The sequence below is a fragment of the Mastigoproctus giganteus genome, chromosome 11 (assembly GCF_048544385.1).
Source record: "Mastigoproctus giganteus isolate SK-2022 chromosome 11, ASM4854438v1, whole genome shotgun sequence".
NCBI classification, from domain to species: domain Eukaryota; kingdom Metazoa; phylum Arthropoda; class Arachnida; order Uropygi; family Thelyphonidae; genus Mastigoproctus; species Mastigoproctus giganteus.
Genome location: NC_143585.1, coordinates 54444130 through 54466372, shown reverse-complemented (window position 1 = coordinate 54466372; position 22243 = coordinate 54444130). Strand labels below are relative to the sequence as shown.

General features: G+C 38.6%; 1 protein-coding gene across 1 annotated transcript in view; it reads left to right on the top strand.

Annotated features, from left to right (window-relative positions):
* Positions 1–22243, top strand: part of rg (A kinase anchor protein rugose) — a 1582765-nt gene that overhangs the window by 661715 nt on the left and 898807 nt on the right. The window contains exons 31-32 of the mRNA XM_090384432.1: positions 1306–1413; positions 11163–11352. Of these exons, the coding sequence (XP_090240558.1) occupies positions 1306–1413; positions 11163–11352 (298 nt within the window). The remainder of the gene's footprint in view (positions 1–1305; positions 1414–11162; positions 11353–22243) is intronic.

Below are 22243 nucleotides of genomic sequence, written 5' to 3'. Positions count from 1 at the left end.
TTACACAATCATCATGTTAAATTTCTTACCAGAAGCTAAAAAAAAAAAAAAAAAAAAAAAACCTTGTTTTTTTTCCAATTTGCATAATTGTTTCTAGTAAAGAAATAATATCACAGTACCTTTAATTTCTGTAATCTCTAAAACCAAACCTTCAAACAGGTGTGTGTGCAGAGAGGCTTGTGAATTTTTCACTTCAGTGGCTTCCCAAATCATCTTGTGTTATATGGAGGACTGATGTTATGTTGTTATGTTATTTAGTTTTTAGGAGCATTAGCAACTAAGGCCATATTGCTCCGGGATATGCGGTGGTCATTCCCTGACCTTTCCGTATTTGGTGGTGACGGGTTCGAACCCCGGTCTAATCAAGAAGCGTGTGCTGCGCACTGCTGCTCCTTCTTACCTGGCTACGGAGGCGCCATTGGAGGACTGATAAATTTCCTTGCATTATATTGTATTGCATTTCTCTGTGTCCTAACTCTTGCTCTTTGTAACTTTTTAAAAATTTTCTGAGTTCAGTGTGAATTTAAAAGTCATCATTTTCCCTTTAGCACTGTATTAATAAATGCCACTCAAGATATCTTAAATCAACTCCCAAAGAATTGCATTCTCTGAGAATGAAGAAATGGAATAAATGTGTTGAAAAGATTATGGTTTTTGTTGAAAAGAAACAACCATCAAACTCTCAATAAAATAATGTTTTCTAGTTTTAATATAATTTGTTTCAATCGTTTTTTCATGAAAACTGCTATATTATTCTCTCAAAAGTATTCGTACACCACTCCAAATGATATTTGATATTCATCGGTCTCTTGTGAGGCTTGTGAGCTGCACCTCTCCATGACAATCAAGATCATGCAGCCTGTGGACAGTATGTGCACTACTGGGCAGATAAGTCTTAAATTCTGGGGACAATGAAACCACACACTTCAGTGATCCCTGTCCATCAGTTTTGTTAGATGGTAGTGTAACTGTTATTGCCTTTGGCTTTCCATTTTATTCTCATTAGCTGCTGTTGACCTTTTGAGGTTCTGATAGTCTACTGTGATATGTACCAGTTATCAAATGTATAGCCAGCAATTAAATTTTTTTTTTTTTTATAGAACTTTCTTTCAGACTCCTGGCTTCTGCTGGATTTCCCATGGACTATATTTATACCTGTTCCTTTGTATATGTTTGACTTTCGACATTCACTACCTTTAGAAGAATAGTCTAAATATTTTTTGAGAGGATAGTGTTTCATGCTAATAACAAATTTCATGCATAAATCGCTTTTTGCTTAATATTATTATTTTTCTTTTTATCTAGAATATAGTAGAAAACCTGGGTGGTCAGAGTAGCCCTATTAGAGATCCTGACAAGCTTCTACAGGACATGGATGTTAATCGTTTAAGAGCTGTTATCTATAGAGATGTTGTATGTATTTCATTGTTTTAAACTAGAAATAAGTGTAAATAAAAAGGTTAAGAATTTTGATTTATTTGATCATTTTTAGTTTCTTTTCGCTTTAAAAGAACTTATAAATGCAAAAAATCTTTCACAGTGTTTTGTTCTTTTCAATAGTCATTGAAAAGTATGGATTTAGAAGTGTTATGTAGACAGTATCAACTTCAAATCAAGTTACGCAAGTTTTTAAACTTTTGTTTTAGGCCACAGAAAAATGCTGTAGCCATAATATCTCTGAATTTTTCTATTCAGAAATGGGTCATGTCTTCCTGAACTTGTTCAGTTTCTTTGAATTTTTTTTCCCTCTAGTGTACTAGGAAATAAGTGAGTGAGAAAGAAAGAGAGAGAGAGAGAGAGAGAGAGAGAATAAAATGAACACTGTGCAGGCTAGGATTAAGCAAGGTTAATCATTATAGACTACTTTTATCAATAATTAAAACAATCAATCATAGTTAGTGCAGTAATTAAGAACACATTTCAAACATTTAAAATTTACATGTGATGTCAGCATAGGCTGCTCTGGTATGATCAGCGTTATGTTATGTTAGGTTGAAGGATGGTGGCCTGCCTAAAATTTATCATTAGGTTACACTCTTCTCCCAGTGTGAATATCTGAATGATGCATTAGCCACAATGCTGAATTATATAACGTAATGTCAGTATCAAGACAAGGTACTTCCTCCAATTCAGCATTCAACAACTGTTTGTTTGTTTGTTTGTTATTTGGTTTTTAGGAGCATTAGCAACTATGGCCATATTGCTCCAGGATATGCGGTGGTCATTCCCTGACCTTTCCGCATCCTCCGTATTTGGTGGTGACGGGCTCGAACCCCGGTCTAATCAAGAAGCGTGTGCTACGCACTGCTGCTCCTTCCCACCTGGCTACGGAGGCGCCTATTCAACAACTGAAAATATCACTAGAGGGAAAGCTGGATTGTATAATCCTCTGAGACTGGACTTTTGGAGGGACCTATTCTGATTGGACAACAGTTTCCTACATGAACACTGAGCAGAGATGCTTGCAAAAATGGTATAAGGACCAGCTAATCAGTATATATATTAGAAATATGACTACACGAAATTTCACCAATCAGAATAAGTCCTCTCCAGAAGAACAAAATTGTATGGTTGATTGGGGAATAAAGGACTTCAAATCTATATGAGTAATTTTGCTGGCATGATCTGAGCAAACATCGAGATTGGAAGATTTTGTCCGAGTGAGATAAAGAGGAATAGAAATCATGCAGATAATTCCGTTTCACATTCTTATGATGTTAAAGGGCACAATTTGATTGGATACTATGATGTAATCACAAAGGAACTGGATGCAAAGAATAACTTTGATATCATATATTTGGATCTTAGAAAAGCCTTTGATACTGTTGCACATGGAAGACTGCTGCACAAATTGGAGCAGTGTGGCATTGAAGGCAAATTGCAGCTATGGATAAAGGGATGGTTAAGTGGGAGAAGAAAGAGAGTGGTAATCAATGAACACTGCTCTTCGTGGACTAATGTTATTAGTGAAGTCCCTCAGGGTTCAGTCTTGGGTCCATTATTGTATTCTGTATTTATAAATGATATTGATGATGGTATATCAAGCTTAATGTCCAAGTTTGCAGATGATACGAAGGTTGGCAGGGTTATTAATGATACTAATGACAGTACACAGCTGCAAGAAGATCTAGAAAAGTTGAGCAGATGGGCTGAGAGGTGGCAAATGAAGTTTAACATTGACAAATGTAAAGTGCTACATATGGGAAGCAGTAATCCCAGAGTAACGTATCAACTCTGTGATACCACACTGACAGTGGTAGAGAGTGAAAAGGACCTGGGGGATAATTGTGTAGGCAGATATGAAGTTTTCTGTGCAGTGCAGACAGTCTGCAAGAGTAGCTCATGGTGTCTTGTCAATGATATACAGGAATTTTTCTAGCAGGGATAAGGAGGTGATTATCCTCTTGTATAAGGCAATGGTCAGGCCACACTGAGTACTGTGTACAGGTCTGGAGGCCTGTTGTAGAGCTGTTGGAATGAGTACAGAGAAGGGCAACAAGATTAGTGAATGGAACAAAGGGTTGCTCTTACGAAGAAAGGATTAAATTTTGCAAATTACAGAGTCTGGAGACTAGGCACCAGTGAGGTGATCTGATTGAGGTGTATAAAGCCTTGAATGGTTTGCTGCTGCTGCAGAAAACAATTATCCAATAAATCCACAAATGTCTGACTAGTGTGTGAGTGACCAACCCACAAGTTCCAGTCAATATCTGGGAAGTTAAAATCCCCCATTATAAGACATTCCGATTTACTAGCTCACTCTATTTCTCTGTACAATTCTTAATTGTACTCATTCGAGTCATTAGGCCTATAACACACTCCTACTCTTATTTTTGCTTTCGCAGTGCTTATGTCACACCAAACTGACTCAACAGTGCACTGTTCATCTATATCAACTGGATGCACTTCTTTTGATTTTATGTTTTTCTTAATTAACAGCATAACTCCTCCTCCCTTTCTATCCTACCTATCGTTTCTGTATACATTGTACTCCCCAAATTCCAGTTCTGCATTCCTTATATCTGGGTTACACCACGTCTCTGCTATCCCAACAGTATCCGCCTTTGATGTCTTGACCAACACTTCAAATTCATCTAATTTATTTACTATACTTCTAGCATTGGTATACATGCAAGCATACATGCTTCTATTCCTAGTTACCCTAACACATCCCATGTACCCACCTATTTCATGATGACTGCCATCTGTCCCTGAAACCCCCAACACCCCTCGCTCCAGGTCGCTACTTATTCTAATAGAAGTTGTGCAAGAATCACCTTCACCTTTGCCTGCAGCTACTGTTAAACTATTAGTCCTTGTATTCCCACCCCCCCAAAGCTAGCAGTTTTCCGACCCACCCAACACTGCCTCGATAGCATCAGCAAATATTCTTGCACCCTTTCTATTTAAGTGTATCCCTTACCTGTAGAAGCAGTCTCTCCTGTTAACAAGTACTACTACTACTACTACTACTAATATCTCAAGCTCAGCAGTCGATTGACTCTTTATGAACATGAAAAAGAGATCTGCTTCTGCTGGTTTCCTAGCCGAGTAGACAGGCAAAATGATTTGGCTGATATTATAATCAAATCATCAATTCCCATTAATAATTGCTGTCTATTAGTCTCCTATAGAGGCACTCCTGGACTTACGTAAATTCCGCTTTACGTAAGTTTCTTCCGGCCCAGTGGAAACGTATTTTGCATCTCGGTAAATGGAATTACAGTTAACCCTTGATTTAACGAACCCCGATATAACGGATTTAGCATTAGCATTAGTAGAAGCATTTGATGCAAGAAAGGAAGCTTATGCAGTATCAGCGAAAAAAAAAAATAAAAAATACATAAATAAAAAATAACCACTTCCACTTCACCCCTCTGTTCGTTCGAAATACCTGTCCAGCTGAGCCTTAAACCTATTTAGGCTATCAACTTCCACGACAAGGGATGGAAGTCTGTTCCACCAACCAACCACCGGCTGGCTAAAGTCAAATTTCCTCACGTCTATCCTACATCTGTCTTTCTTCAATTTGAATTTATGCCCTCTCAGGGCATAAATTCAAATTGAGATTGATTGCCCAGTTGATTATTCTGAGCAAGAGGAAGAATCCCATCAGAATTGAGCATGCTCAAACCATTCAAGGCTTTATACACCTCTATCAGATCACCTCGCTGGTGCCTAATCTCCAGACACTGTAATTTGCAAAATTTAAGCCTTTCTTTGTAAGAGCACAACTTTGTTCCATTCACTAATCTTGTTGCCCTTCTCTGTACTTGTTCCAGCATCTCTACATCCTTCTTGAAATGAGACCTCCAGACCTGTATACAGTACTGTAGTTGTGGCCCGACCATTGCCTTATACAAGGGAATAATCACCTCCTTATCCCTTTTAGAAAAATTCCTATATATCATTGACAATACACCGTGAGCTACTCTTGCAGCCCGTCTGCACTGTCAGCGAACTTCATATCTGCCTGCACAACCACCACCAGGTCCCTTTCATTCTCTACCACTGTCAGTGTAGTACCACAGAGTTGATACGTTGCTCTGGGGTTGCTGTTTCCTATATGTAGTACTTCACATTTGTCAATGTTAAACTTTATTTGCCACCTCTCTGCCCATCTGCTCAACCTTTCCAGATCCTGTGCAGTAGCATAGTGTCAGTAGTATCCTTGATAACCCTGTCAACCTTCGTATCGTCTGTAAACTTGGACATTAAGCTTGATATACCATCATCAATATCATTTATAAATACAGAAAACAATAATGGACCCAACACTGAGCCCTGAGGGACTCCACTAATAACATTAGTCCACAATGAGCAGTGTCCATTGATTACCACTCTCTGTCTTCTCCCCCTCAACCACCCCTTTATCCATAGCAGCAATTTACCTCCAATGCCACACTGCTCCAATTTGTGCAGCAGTCTTCCATGTGCAACAGTATCAAAAGCCTATCTAAAATCCAAGTAAAAAAAAGTAAAGTATAGTGCAGCCATTATCAACCCACTGCAGGATGGAAGCCTCCTCAACAATTCATGCTGAGGGAAATGGACCATAATCTGCCACGCTGGTCCAGTGCGGGTTGGCAGATCGACCGTATTCAGCAGTCGGGGGCTTGAACCCCGGTCTACTCGGAGAGCGTGTGCTACTGCACTCCCGGTCCTGCCCACTCGGCTACGGAGGCCGTTAAGATCCAAGTATATAATATCAAAGTTATTCCCTGCATCCAGTTCTTTTGTGACTGCATCATAGTATCAAATCAAATTGGTGAGGCAAGACTTCCCCTTAACAAAACCATGCTGTGTCCGAGCTATAAGTGATGTCTTGTCTAGATGATCCTGCAGTGCTTCTTTAACCAGTGCCTCCATTAATTTTCCTATAACAGAAGTTAAGCTCACAGGTCTATAATTACTTGTGTCAGCCTTTGATCCTCCTTTGTGAATTGGGGTCACATTTGCACATTTCCAGTCTATGGGTACCTCCCCTGAGTTCAAGGAAGCTCATAATTATGGCTAAGGGTTTGCTTACTTCCTTTGCTGCCTCCTTTAATATAACTGGATAGATCCCATCCACCCCAGGTGCCTTTCTTGTGTTTATCTTCAACAATTTCTCCTCCACTTTACTCTCAGTTATTACAAGATTCTCTAGCTTACTGCCAGAGTTGAATACACCTCTGGCATTCCCCTCGCTGAATATCTCCTCATGTATGAATGTCAATGCAAAATATTCATTTAGTTTGTTAGCTACCTGAGCAGGATCATAAACAGTTGACCCATCGATATCAAATGGACAAATCTGATTCATCCCCCTTCCTTCTAGAGTTTACATAAGTAAAGAACTCTTTGCTGTTTTTCTTTGCATCCCTTGCCAAAGATTTCTCGTAATCTGCCTTCGCCTGCCTAACCTCCTTGTAACATGGTTAGAGATCAACTTGTATCTATCATAGGCTTCTGTGTCACGTATTAATTTGTATGTATCCCATGCATTTTTCTTCTCTGCCATATGTCTCATTAGTTCATCTGACAACCATTTAGGCCTAAACCTTGAACAATATTTCTTAGTTGGTATGTAAAGCCTAGTAGCTTCCAAGATAAGTTCTTTGAATGCGTCCCATTTTGAATTTTCTGTTGATAACAATATCAGTTGGTCCACTGTATAGAATTTTAATACTGTCTCTGACCATCGTAGTCGCCTTCACGAAAGCAATAACCCTTCCCTTTACTCCTAATGGTAGTTACCTCTTTGAGTAAATCCCACTTCAGCACACTGTGATCACTGCCACCTAGTGGTTCATTTATCTGCAGATTCTTAATGCATGAAGAATCACTGCTGATAATCAAATCAAGAGTATTACTCCCTCTAGTTAACTCCCGAATATGCTGATGTAGAAAACAATCATCCAATAAATCCACAAAAGCCTTGCTAGTGTGTGAGTGACCAGCCCCCAAATTCCAGTCAATATCTCGTAAATTAAAATCTCCCATTATAAGACTCTCTGATTTACTGGCCCACTCTATTTCCCTGTACAGTTTCTTATTATACTCATCAGAGTCATTAGGCCTATAGCACACTCCTACTCTCAATTTTGGTCTCCCAATGCTTATGTCACACGAAACTGACTCGACACTGCACTGTCCAGCGATGTCGACTGGCTTCACTTCCTTGGATTTTATGTATTTCTTAACTAATAGCATAACCCCTCCTCCCTTCCTATCCAGTCTATCCTTTCTGTAGACGTTGTACTCCCCAAATTCCAGTTCTGCATTCCTTATATCTGTGTGACACCACGTGTCTGATATCCCAACAATATCTGCCTTCGATGCTTTGAGCAATACCTCAAATTCATCAAAAATTATTTACCAAACTCCTAGCATTGGTGTACACGCAAGTATACATGCATCTGTTTCTGTTCTTAGCTACCCTAACACAACCCATGTATTTACTTGTACCGCAATACTCCCAACAGTCTCTGAAATATCCTGTATCTTGTTTTTCATTCTTCTGCTCATTCCAATAGAAACTGTGAAAGAATCACTTTCACCTCTGCTAGTGGCTATTGTTAATCTATTAATCCTTGTATCCTCCCATCCTAGCAGTTTTCTTACCGATCTAACACTGCCTTGATAGCATCAGCAAATATTCTTGCACCCTTTCTATTTAAGTGTATCCCCTCCCTGTAGAAGCAGTGTCTCCTGTTAACAAGTACAGACCAGGCTGAAGAAAATTCTATCCCTTGAGCCTTGCACTATCTTTCCAGGGCCGAATTGATCAACAAGGCTCTCATTATATACTCCCTCCTATCGTGTCTGGGCAGAAATGCAGACACTTTTAAATTCAACCCTAATTCACGGCTTTTTGTCAACAGTGACCTGTACTAGTTTAGTAATTCTGCCTGTCTCCTACTCTTAATATCATTAGTGACAACTTGTACAACTGTATCACCTTTTGTGCCCTTAAAAGATGATATCCGCTCTACAACGTCATCAACCTTTGCCCCTGGCAGACATAGCCTGTCCCTGTTGCACTTATCCTTTTTAAAAAGCATGTTCCCCGTTTCCCTGACTATAGAGTCACCAACATGTGAGTACCATTGTGATGGTAGTAGAAATGATGTGTGTCCTTCACTCATGCATAAATAAACTCCTCCATCATGCTTTTAGGCATTTTAGCCACAAAATGTCTTTTACTTATTACAATGATGAAAAGAATGCGACCGACGGAAAGTGCATGTGGTGGCAGTGCTAAGAAACGAAACAGAATTAACTTAGAAGTGAAGATGAAGTGATTAACAATTACGAAGCAGAACAAAGTTTGTCACCTATTGCACGGGAATTAAGTCTTATTGCTTCAACAGTGAATATTATTTTTAAGAACAATGAATGTATAAAAGAACATGTTAAAGGATCATCGCATTTAAGATGAACAGCAGCGAACGCAAAACAGTGTTCAGGTACTATATCGAAGGTGGAAAAGCTATTAATCATATAGACGAAAAATCAGAAGCAAGTGCCCCGAGTCTAATGGCCATTCAAGCAAAAGCAAGAAGTATTTATGAAGGATATTAAGGATAAGCACGGCGAACCCCAAGCCAAGTTTGTGACAAGCAATGGATGGTTTAATAGTTTCAAGCATTTTGCTGGTTTCCACAATGTTAAAGTACAATTTTTGTAATTGCACATTTTTGTAATTTTTCCTGCACATGATATAAAAAAATCGAACATTTCTTTTTTGCCTCAATCAAATTCAGCGCTCATAGTTGCAAGTGCTGCATAAACAGTTAGGGAAATTCCGACTTTTGTAGAATTCTGCGGAATGCAACCCTTGCTTAAGTCGGGAAGTGGCTGTACATACTACAGACAAATAATACACAACATGATACCTTCCCAATGGCATCATTCATGGAATAAACAGACCACAAATAAATTACATAAGATAAAGCCTACAAATAGATTACTTTGGATAATTTGTGAAGAGGAAATTTTTCTTGCTCGGATCTGCATAATACAGTTGTCTGATACATTTGTTTTTGCTGGGGGCTTATGACCCTCCTATGTGCGAGTCTTGTGACGGTTTTATTTCTCAGACATATTTTAATTGAGTGCAGAGATTTTATTGACCCCCGCACCACTTCCAACCATCTTACAGAGCCTTATACACTGGGTCAGATTTTATCTGATATTGACGTTTCAGCTGTTTTTAAATTTTTCCAACTTATTAATTTATATGTATACATAATAAATAATGCATGTAGTTTTATTATATATATATATATCAACCTTATATAATGTTTTGACCAGGTGACCTCTTTTAAATGTTACCACAACTTATTTTTAAATGCTATAACATTGTATTGTTGCATAATAGCCCTTGCTGCTAATGTTCCAATGAAATCATACACCAAACCAAACCATTCTGTTGTTTTGGTCATTTCTTGCCTGTTTGCAAGCCAGTTCTTAGATAAATCAGTCTTTATTTTTACTGTGGGGAAAGTTTTATGGCACTGGGAGTGGAATACAGTCAGGCCTTGTGGAATGCACGTTCGATTAATGCGTTTTTCAGTTACCACTATTGAAAAAATTGTACCACTTTCACTTTACACAATGGAAATTTTCAGTTAACGCGGCCTTTTTTTATGTGATAGTTGAAAAAGATTTGAACCACGTTAAGCTTGCCACACTATAAACAACCATTTTCCTGCTGTTCACCTGTTTGTTCCATCAACCATCAGAAGCAGACATGTTACTTTTTTATCGGCTGCTAATAAAGTCAAGCGCAGAACTTGCATTTAAAAGTACTAATTTTTAAATGCAAAAAAAAAAAAAATAAAATAAAATAAAAAATTATTTTTAAATGAGCCAAATGAAAATGTTACTGCAGAGAACCTCAAACAAAAGGTTTAACGTTCTCTACGATATTTTCTCTATGATATTTATTTTGCTGGGGCCTAGAGAAGATTGTTGTTGGCTATCAGAAATTGATTGTTGAAAAAAAGAAAGCCAAGATTTTTCAAACATTTCCCTAACAAATAGTTTCATCATTTTTGTGTATTTTACGCAATAAACATTTAATTCTATAATTATTTTCATTATCTTTTATGAAAAAAAATCAGGGAATGGTATGCCGTTAAAAAGTTATTTAAAAGGCATTTTTAAAATTCTTTATGGACATTCCCTGAAGGTCATGGACCAATTATAATTTTTCCTATTGATTATTATATTTGATTAACGCTTTTCCAGTTTGAGCGATGCACTCACTGGACAAATTAATCACATTAATCGAGGCCAGCCTGTAGAGAGTTAATCACACTTAGCAACCTTTACCTCTTTGTGTGAATTCAATCAGCAATTTTTTGGTGAGAGAACAATGTTGTGATGTAGGAATGCCAAATGGGGTTGTACACTGATTCTGTAAGTGGTACCAAACACACTGACTCTAGTGAGTTTGGTACCACTTGCAGCATGGTGCATTTAACTTATGTAGTACAGCTGGTGAGCTAGTGCAGTCACACTTTATAAAATAAACTCTAGATCTGCATTTTATTTATTTATTGCTTTAGTTATTAGTGATCATATTTAGTAAATATGAAAATTACCAATTTAAATCCTTTTTTTTTATTTGTAAATCTGAAAATAGTTACCCACTTTTCTTTCTTCCTAATTAGGATGAGACTAAACAAGCACAGTTTTTAGCACTGGCTGTAGTCTATTTTATCTCAGTGTTAATGGTATCAAAATATCGAGACATACTGGAACCACCTGCAACACCTCTTGCCCTGTCTCATACCTCAATTCATTCTCATGCTTCTATATCCATTGCACCAGTTTGTGTCAATTCCAGTTCACCTCAGATAAGTGAGTATTTTTGTTTGTTTATTATTAAAAAGAATTTATAATAGTTTTTTTTACCCTGTTATGAATGTGTTTTTTATAACCTAGTTTATTAATGCAGAATGTTTCTTTAGTGGTCATTAAATGTCATGCAGTGTTGTCATATTATAAATGGTATATTTTATTTGTTATGTTTTTAACAGAGGATTGACACAGACACTGTACAGATGAGCCTGCAAATGTTTAGTACTGGCAAAATTATGCAAAGAAGTAAACTTATGTAGAACCAATCAAAACAAAAAAACAACCTGATTAAAATTAAAGTAACTAGTGTCACTTTACATCCTTTCATTTATATGTTTCTTTCAAGTATTTATCCAGCCCTCCTTAGATTTAGATAAAAAAATCCTTCACAACAATAGGTGGGAACATATAACATTCTGATTAAAATTAGATTTTTGTACATACAATCTACACTTATCTCCTCAATTTAAATTTGTCTTAAACTTATTTCTCCATAAACTCTATGTTTGTCGTCTTATATATGTCATGTGGCTAAGCATAAATTCTCTTAGCATTTAGTTTACTCAAACCTTCTATGGCCTTGTATTCATTGCAGTAGACATGGACTGTGTGATTTCCATAGGTTTTGTGGGAGTACAAGTGCACATAGTGGGCAGAGTAATAGGAATGCCACTCTCTCATAAGGAAATCAATGAGCAATACTAAGTCTGATCATTCTGGTTATATGAGGTGTGGCTATTAAATAACAAGGCTGTTGCAATGAAATATATGAATGTATATTTATGAATGAATACGAATGAATGAATTATGAATGAATGAATATATGAATGAAAATATATTTCATATGAAATATATCCCTCTTCAAAGTAATTGCTTTGGGCCTGTACAGGCTGCTGCCTCTATGTTTCTTGAAGCACAGAAACATTTCAGAAGTCATCTTCTGTAAGCCCTTTTAATACTTCAGTCATTTTTTTTTACCGAAAGTTTTTGGTGGACTGAAAAATGGGTTCTGGTGAGTAGGGTGCATGTTTACATACAGGAATTTGTTTCTTTGCCAGAAACGGGTGAACAGAGAGTGCATTGCACTGGAGCATTGTCTTGATGCAGCATACAACCATCCTTCCACAATTCAGTTATCTTTCATGCAGCCCCATCAGAACTTTACTGTAGTATGTCTGATTTGGTGGGAGGTATTCAGCCATAATAATTCCTTTAAAACAAGAAGTATAGTTTTTATTTTTGATTTTGACATTCTTGCCTCTTTTTTTTTTTTTTTTTTTTTTTTTTTTTCTCTCTTGTCTGGGAATTTTTTGTCTTCTGTTGCATTGACTGTCTGTTAATTTCTAGGTCATACTGAAATGTAGAATTATGAACAACATAACTTTACATTATACTACATAAACTACATATCACTTACACTATCTGACCTTATAGGGTACTGTTTTGAACACTAAAGAACTGATCGTGGATTTGTGAGAAACCACCAGTGCAGCTTGATTCTAAATTCTTGATTCTAAACACTACATACTATGTACTATATATGTACTACATTGATCCAGCCATGGCCACAGATCCCAGTGAGTCAAATATGTATCATAACTGACTTTAGCAGAAAGCTCTCATTCTTGTTGTGGTACTCAGAAAGTTGGGATCCTCAATTTTTTTTCAAAACATCTCCACAAACTTGGATTCTTCTCAGTCTTTGATTTTCATTCAGAATTTTTGGCACCATCTTAGCGCACACTTTTCTCACGTCTAAATTTTAGTTAACATTTGTGTAACTTTTTTTTTTTTTTTTTGTCCATATTGAGTTCTGATGCACCCATTCTAATACTTAAACAAGGATCTCTTATAATCAGTGTCATTACCTGGTCCACGTTTTCATCAGTTTTCATGGATACCAGATGGCCTGTTCGTTCATATTATTCCACATTCTCTCTCTCTATCTCTGATGGGAAATCCATATAAAAATATTTTATGTTACTTATGTTTTTCTCTTTTCTTTTCCCCATAAACTTGATGTAACAACTCATAACTTTTAGTTGGCATTTTGAGGTTGATTTGCCTGTCATTTTTCTGGCTACTGTAAAAGCACAAGGTAACAAAAACCTGTCTCACTGCAAAGTAAATGAGCATGTTGGAATGTGATTTGGCAGACATCTAGGGAAATGTTCAAGGTTAACTGCTGTGCCTTTGTTTTGCGGGTTGCACTTGGTGTATAAGTGGCTGTGTAGGCCGTCTCTTCGTTATTTAATAGCCACACCTTGTGTATAGAGTGGCTCATGAAATGTTAACACATTTAAATATTTCATAAGAAACTCATTTATTCATTAAGTGTTACAAACATGAATTTGTCATATTGTTGGAAAACATTCTTATATTACTACATGTTCAATTTCATACCAATAGTTGTAATGACACTGATGAAGACAGTGTCATTACCAATAGTTGTAATGACACTGTGTCTTCATCAGTTTCATGACACAGCTGAACAGTCATGGCTTCAAGTCCAAGAATGCTTCCTGCAGAATAACTTCTCTTTCAAGAAATGTCAAAAGAACAAGTCTTATTGGTTTAAGTCCGGACTCAGAAGTGACTAAAAATACCTGTACATGTGAGGATCAAAACATATGACAATATGCGATTAGCTCCTCCCATTTTGCAGTTTTATTAACCAGGTATCCATGTGAAGCTGAGTTAGTATTAGCAGTGGCCACATGGTGCAAGGAAGCCTATGTCTTATGCTGCACCAGCCAAAAAAAATAATAATAGTCAATAAAATAAAATAAAAATAATAAGTAGAAAATTAAAAAAAATAAATAATTAATAAGAGAAAAGGAAACAGTCAACTGATGCATTTCCCTCCTCCTGTAGATAATTATCCAGCTGACCTTTGAATTTCCCCAAACTGTCAGCCTCTATCACCCATGTCGGTAACTTATTTCAGTAATTTATAACTCGCTGGCTAAAATAAAACTTTCTGCAATCAAGTCTAAACATCTCCCTTATAACATATAACTGTGAAAATTTCGTCCTCATTCATTTTACTTATGCCTCAATCAAGTCTCCTCTAAGGTGCCTTGTTTCCAAGCTCTGCAACCCACATATTCAAAATCTTTCCTCATATGAGCACCCTTTTGCTGATTTTACCCGGCGAGTTACTCGTCTTTGGACCCTTTCAAGAAACTCAATGTCTTTCTTTAGGTGCAGTTTCCATACGTGAGCACAGTATTCCAAGTGTGGTCTAACAACAGTCTTATATAATGGGATTATGATGTCCTTATCTCTACTAGCAATTGTTTGATAAACCATTGATAGAACACCATGGGCCTTACTTGCAACCTATCTACAACACTTGGAGAACTTCATGTCTGACTTTATCGTAACACCCAAGTCCTTTTCCTCCACTACTTGCTTTAGTTCAACTTCACCAAGTGTATAAGTTATTTTGGGGTTACTGTTCCCCTGGTGTAATACCTTATACTCTGCTGGATTAAAGCATAGCTGCCATTTTTCTGACTATCCCTGAAGTCTATATAGGTCACTCTGAAGAAGCTCTGCTTGGCTGTGATCATTAACTACTCTACCAATCTTTACGTCGTCTGCAAATAAAGACATCTATCCCTTCATAGATGTCATTTATCAAAATCAAAAATAACAGTGGTCCCAATACTGATCCTTGGGAAACCCCACTTCTTACATCAACCCAATCTGAGGAATACCCATTTATCACAACCCTCTACCTCCTGCCCTGAAGCCATCCAGTTATATCCATCTAAGGATTTTTCCCTGTGATTTCAACCTGTTCCAGCTTATAAAGTAACTGCTCAGGGAAAGCTGGTCAGGGACTTTGCTGAAATCCAAATTAACAATTTCGAAATTTTTCCCTAAATCCAGCTCATAATCTAGTACAATACACTTTCTAGTACGGTACACGTTCTTCGACCAACTGGTATTTCCTTGCTAGCTTCTGATGTATTATCTTGGCTACCTGGTCGTGTCTATGAGTGTACTCAGTCTGGGTGATCACCTTGCATCCCGCGGTGATGTGTTGGATCATTTCGAGGCCAGGTGGCATCTTCGACGTGTGTCATCTTACACTCTGGGCTCCTTGGTGATATATTTTCTATAGTTCCTGGTGTTGATTACCTGGTCTTGGATGGCTAGCATGAATCCTTCAGTCTCGGGGAAGAGCGTCCCACTCGTGAGCCATGCATTGGAAGCAATTTTATCTGTGTGATCCTGATGGAGATCATTATAGTGTCTGCCATGGAGTGTCTTCTCTGCCCATCTTTCTAGCTTTGTTTGTACTTCCTGGTTGGGGGGGACTCCTTGCTTAGGTTGAGTGGGGGTATACTGCTTGTCTATCTTCCTTATGGCCTGGTGGAGTGCTGCTGTGTGTTTCTGGAAATAATCCTTTAGGTTAACTATCACTCTCTTCTGTTACTCAATGAGGTCTATCAGGCCCCTTCCTCCTTCTTCCCAGGCAATTGTCAGTCTCTCCACGGCAGATCTTGGGTGGTGTTGGCGGCTCTTGGTCATCATTGTCCTTGTCTTTCTCATGATATCCTCCAGCTCGGTGTTAGTCCAATCTATGACCCCGAAGGAGTATGTTGGCGCTGGGACTGCATAGATGTTTTTGGCTTTAACTGTGTTTTCAGCAGGCTTCTGAGTCTCTGATGGTATTTTTCAGTCAGGTAGGCCTTAATTTCCTTGTGCAACTGCTGAGCCTACACCATCCCCAAGTATTTGTAGACCCTTCCCTCTGCCATGGCTTCAATCTCTTTACCACTCTGCTGGTAGTTTCGGTTGACTAATTTTCCCTGACGCAATCTGTGGGTCTTGCATTTGTCTAGACCAAATTCCATCCTAATATCATTGCTGAATTCTTCAGTGATCTGGAGTAGTTGCTGAAGGTGCTTCTCGGTTCCCACGTAGAGCTTGATGTCATCCATATAATCAGGTGGGTGAGGGTGTACAGTTTCTTCCTTCCTTCTTTGAGGTTATATCCGTACTTGCTACTGTTGAGCATATTTTCAGTAGATAGCGGGTTAAGTGCTAGATAGAACCACAATGGGCTCAGGGCATCTCCCTGAAAGATTCCTCTTTGTTGTTTTCGTTGTGATGTTTTCAACCTTAATGGTGGTACTCCCTTTCGCCATTGTTTCTTCTAGGATGTTTGTCACTATGGGATTGACTTTGTAGATTTTCAGCACCTCTATTAGCCAGCTATGAGGCATGGAGTCGAAGGCCTTGCAGTAATCGATGTAGGCTGTGTACATGTTGCGGCGCTTCTTGTATGCTTGCTCCATAATTGCAGCATCTATGGTTAATTGCTCCTTGCAACCTTTGCTCTGCCGCTTCCATCCTTTCTGCTGTTTGGCCATTATGTTATGGCTCTCCAAGTGGTCTGTTATCTTCCTGGTTATGCAGCTGGTGGATCTTGTACATTGTTTGGAGGAAGGTGATTGGCCTATATTTCGCCAGGTTTCTTGTATCTTTGTCTTTAGGCTTCAGATATGTGATTCATTGAGTGAGAAACTTCGGGATTGTCTCTGGGTGTCTTATCATTTGGGTGAACTGCTCTACCAGGTGCTTGCGTGTGCAAGTCCCAATACCTTGTACCAGTAGTTGTGGACATTATCCATTCCTGGAGTTTGCCAGTTGTGAGAGTTCTTGTTCATCTGTTTTACTCCTTCCTGAATCTCCCACCCTCTCATTTCTTGTATGTCCTCGGTTTTCTTGCATTTTAGTTCTATCCAGGTGGCTCGGCTGTTATGTTTTACTTCCCTGCTCCATATGTTTCCCCAGAAATCCTCAATCGTCTTCTTGGGTGGTCCTTTCCCTTGTTTCCCGTCTTCTCCGAGATTCCTGTAGAAGCCTCTTTGGTCCTCATCGAAAGTTTGGTTGTTTATTTTCCTCTGGGAGCTCTCTTTGTATCTGCGTAGTCTTTTGCTGAGTGCAAGGAGGTTCTGCTTCAATGTGTCCAAGTACTCTCCTATTCTCTGATTTTTTTGTCTCATGTTTGCTGTTGAGGATGCTCTTCACTTTTCCAATTAATTTCTTACTCCTATTGCCCCGTTGGTACTGGATCAATTGGCCTATCTTGACTCTTAATTCTTCTATCTTCTGCTGAAGTCTTCTTTCCCAAGCTGGTAGTTCCCTCTGTTTTCGGTTCTTCTTCTTCTGCTGCTGGTCTCTCGCTTCTCTTCCATTAATCCTCGTAGCTGCTACCACAGCACAATACACGGCTGTGTGGATGGCCTCCAGTGTTGCACCATTGCTGTTGAGATAATGCAGTAGTATGTGCCGATTCAGGTGGTCTGTGACTCTCCACACGGTTCTATTTGATTGGCTGTACAGCCTAACTGGACAACTAGTGACCATCGGGCAATTTCTTTCTCGGTCTCCATTCCTTCTCGTCCCTCAGATTCGAGTATCTGTGTGCCTGAGTACGTTCGCTTCTCAATTAATAATATTAATTGGGACATATTTGAATACTCTGTAAATGCTGATTTCTCCAAACTGACTAACTCTCATTTTGACACCATGTCTGTGTCTGAAGCTGTGACACAGATTCAAAAAATTTTGATTAATGCATCATATAAATCATCGAAGAAAAAACGTGAATTCCATAACTTGTTCCTGGTGGTCATCAGAATTATCTTCGCTTCGGAAACAGGTTTACTACGCTCGATGCACCTATCAGCAAAAATCGTCATTTGTCTCAGGCTGATGTTCGCATCTTTTATAATTGTTACGTTGATCTCAAGAAACGTTATGCGAAGGCAACTGCTACAAGGAAGAAGGAAACTTGGACAGAATTTGTGTACAACTCTGGTAATGCAGACCCGTGGGGGCTACTTTATAAAATTGTAAGACATAAATTATTTACACAAGAAGTGTATAGATCGATTGTATACAATGGTCTGGAGACCACTAACTGGACGGATTCCATAAACATTATTCTAGATAATCTTTTTCTACAGGACAATGTGTGCTCCGACTCTGATTTTCGCACTAATATTCGTTCTGCCAATTCTCTGTATGTTTCTTCAATTAAGGCTGAGCCTTTTAGTGCCATCGAGTTGGACACAGTGGTGAAACAAGTGAAAGTTAAGAAATGCCCAGGGATGGACATGCTGGAGAGTACCTTTATTGTACGGCTCGCCAAGATTAAGCCCAGTATACTTCTACAACTTTTCAATAAATGTTTAGATGCTGGGACTTTGCCAGATCTGTGGAAGACTGCCCTTATCAAGCTGATTAGGAAACCAGACAAGCCCCCTCAGGAACCGAGGTCTTATCGGCCTATAGCCTTATTGGCCAACCTTGGTAAGCTATTAGATCATTTAATTGCCCTGCGATTAAATAACTTGTTATTGGAATGGGGACTAATTGCGCCTAATCAATACGGATTCACTCCTGGAAGGTCCTACGTGGACGCCCTTGTAGACTTCATTTCTTCTGTTGAACACTCCAGTTTCAAGTATACTCTTGCTATCATTATTGACTTCGAGGGTGCTTTTGATTCCCTTTGGTGGGAAAGTGCCCTCGAACGTTTACGTCATGCCGAATGTTCCCAGCAACTTTATCTTCTAATTAAGAGCTATTTCTCTAACAGATTTATCACTACACGGGTTCTGCAAGGTTGCATTACCCAAACCTTTGACAACGTGAAGATCATGGCATATGCGGAAGATTTGACAGTCCTTGTTGGTGGCAATTCAAGATCTTCTATTGAAATATCCGCTGAGAAAGGTCTATCTGATCTTCAACAATGGGCAGTTGAAAATAAGTTAAAAATTAGTTCTACCAAGACAAGTGTTTCTCCTTATGGTTGCCTATGCTGCTGGCACTTGGTTCCATAGGGTGCAGACTGTGCAATTTCAATCAAAATTGATGTCAATCCAGCGTACAATGTTACTTTGTATTTTGAAGATTTGTCAAACAGTTTCAACACCTGCTTTGCTGGTTTTAGCTGGGACATTACCACTCGATCTCTACGTAATTTTCAGAGGCTTATGTTATTGCTTGAAACGTCAGATTCCCACTCAGATCCTTGGAATTTCTATTAATACTCAAGTCGATGTTAAAGCTGAAAGACAAAGAATTTGGCAAGAGTTGATCAATTTGTGGCAGAGTAGGTGGGATGGCGCAACACTGGGCAGTGTAACATGTAAGTTTTTTTCTGAAGTTGACCTTCTTATGGATAAAAAATCTACAGTCTGGTTTAGCCTTGACTTGTTTACCTCCTATTTGATATAAGGACATGGATCATTAAATAAGAAACTGTTTAAATTTCGCTTGTCTCCTGCGGAACTCTGTCATTGTGGCGGTGTGAAAGATGTACTCTTGTACACCTTTCACACCGCAGGCAGTACGTGTTGTACTCTTGTCCCTCATACAATGAATTTCGAGTAATTCTGCAGAATGCAATTCCCAACTTTTCATCAGGATTGGAACCTAATTTTGTATCAAATGCCACGAGTTACTGTTCCCTTCAGGATTTTGCTAAGGCAACCTTCAATTAAAGGCTTGCAATCCTTTCTGCAATGACTGCACATGCAAATGTTTCAAATCCAGCTCAAGACTCTTCACCTTCACTGCAATGACATCCATTTTCTCAACAAAATCTACAATTCTGGACTGTGCTCTGTGTGTTGTGGTTTTTTTTTTTTTTTTTTTTTTTTTTTTGAAACTACAAGTGTCCTACAACTACAACTCAATTAGGCAATAAAAATTCCTGTGCTCCTTTGCTCAGATGGCTATTAACTGACTGCGAGTTTGTTATTGGTGATTGACTGTGACTTTGCTACTAATGACTGCAGGACTTACTGGATTTAACCTCAACTGTTTATAAGGTTTGTGCCTGTTTCTGGGCCTAAATGCTTGTGTAAAGTTTTGTCAGTTCAATGGTACTGTTATCCTTAATTATTTTCTTTGACCTTGGTTTTTTTTTTTTTTTTTATGTTAATATGCAAAAGATTACTTGCATTGTTTACTTTGAAACCTCATAGTATCATCTGTGTTTACCTCAATCTGTTGAAATTATCTTGTGTACAGCATTTAATTTTTGTACAGTTGTATAAGTTCCTTTTTTTACTATTTTTGGCTCTTACTTTGTTGGGCTCTTGGCATCCCTCTCTTCTGTTGCCACCGTTCGTTACCCCTGGTCTACCTTCCCATGGTGGTGGTGGTGGTGGCGCATTTCCGATCTGCTGATTCCGGGTAGCCAAACAGCCAGTTCACTTCTGGCCATTTCTGCAGAATCCTCTAATTTAAAAGTGAAATGAGGTGGAGGTGAACTAACGTTCCAGGTGCCGCCCAAGACAAATACCTACATACATGCATACACATACAAGGTTCTATTCGACCTCTGCTTCGGTATCACGTGAGTCTTTGTGGGGTCTATTCCTTCAAATTCTGTTAGGGCCTTCTTCCACTCATCCTCTATTCTGGATATCATAACCTCGTCTGTTTCCACTTCAGCTGCTGCGGGTTGTATTTCCTCTCGCTCTTATTCCTCTGGTTCGGTGGTGGTGGTATGTTCTTCCTCCTCTGGTTCCATATTCTTTATACTTTGTAGTTGATCGCTCCCGTCCTGCTTGATTTTTTCCAAGATTGCAGGGGCTATTAGGTTATTCATGACGATGGTCCTTCTCTGGTCTGCTATTCGCTGTTCGGTGACCTGAATATCCAGGAATCGTTCCAGCCACTTGGTATGTAGTCTTGCCCTGTAAGTTGTCATATCGGTCTTCAGCTTTGTTATTTCATAGTATTCTTCTGCTGCTGGTCTCTTGCTTCTTCTCATTATTATTATTATTATTATTATTATTATTATTATTAGCTATATTGTGCAAGGAAGCCTGAGGCTTATGCTGCACCAGCCAAAAAAAAAATTCGCTAGTTACCCTGTGAGAGTGAGAGAGTCAAAAGTAGCAGGGAATCACCAAGAAAGAGAAGAATTATGATATCCAGCTCAGGACCCTGGGTGTGCCAAGCCCATACTCACCAGATGTGAGCCCCTGTGGCCAAGTAGAAAAATTCATAGGATGCATATAAATTATCTGGAGATACAGATACCTGTGTTAGATATAAACTAGTTTTCATGAAAGAGGTTAGCTAAGGTAAGCTAAGGTAGATTACGAGAAGAAGCCAAGGAATGTAACAGGTAGAAAGATGCCAAGAAATGCATCAAAGACTTCTTTATTTATGTTAATGATTAAAGGAAGGGGTTGAATCTCACATTGGTCCACTTGATGACAATGGTTTAACTGTTCAGGATTCTCCACATGTTGCCAACAAACTGAATAGGTATTTTGCATCTCTATTAATGAATGAGGAATTCTTTATTGAGAGGAATTCCAGAAGGCAACCAGAATCTAATAGGGAGCTAAATAATTTTGTGATAACTGAGAGGAAAGAGGAAGAGGAGTTGTTGAAGTCCAACAAAAAAAAAAAGGCCCTTGTGGTGGATGGGATCTATCCATTTATTTTAAGGGAGGCAGCAGAGGAGGTAAGCAAATCTTAGCCATAATTATGAGGGCTTCTTTGGATTCAGGAGAGGTCACTATGGACTACAGATGTACAAATGTATCTCAAATTCAGAAAGGGAGAATCAAAGAATGACATGATAAATTATACACCTGTAGCTTTACTTCTTTTCTGGGGAATATAATGTGGTCTCTAATTAAAGAGGTAATAAAGGATAACCTAGATGTGGAAATGCACTTATACTGCAGTCACGGCACGAATTTTTTAAGGGGAAACCTTGCCTGACCAAAATGCAATTGGGTATTATAATGCAATAATAAAATAACTGGATGGCAAAAATAATTTCGATATCATATTCTTTGATTTCAGGAAAACTTTTGATATGTACATAAAA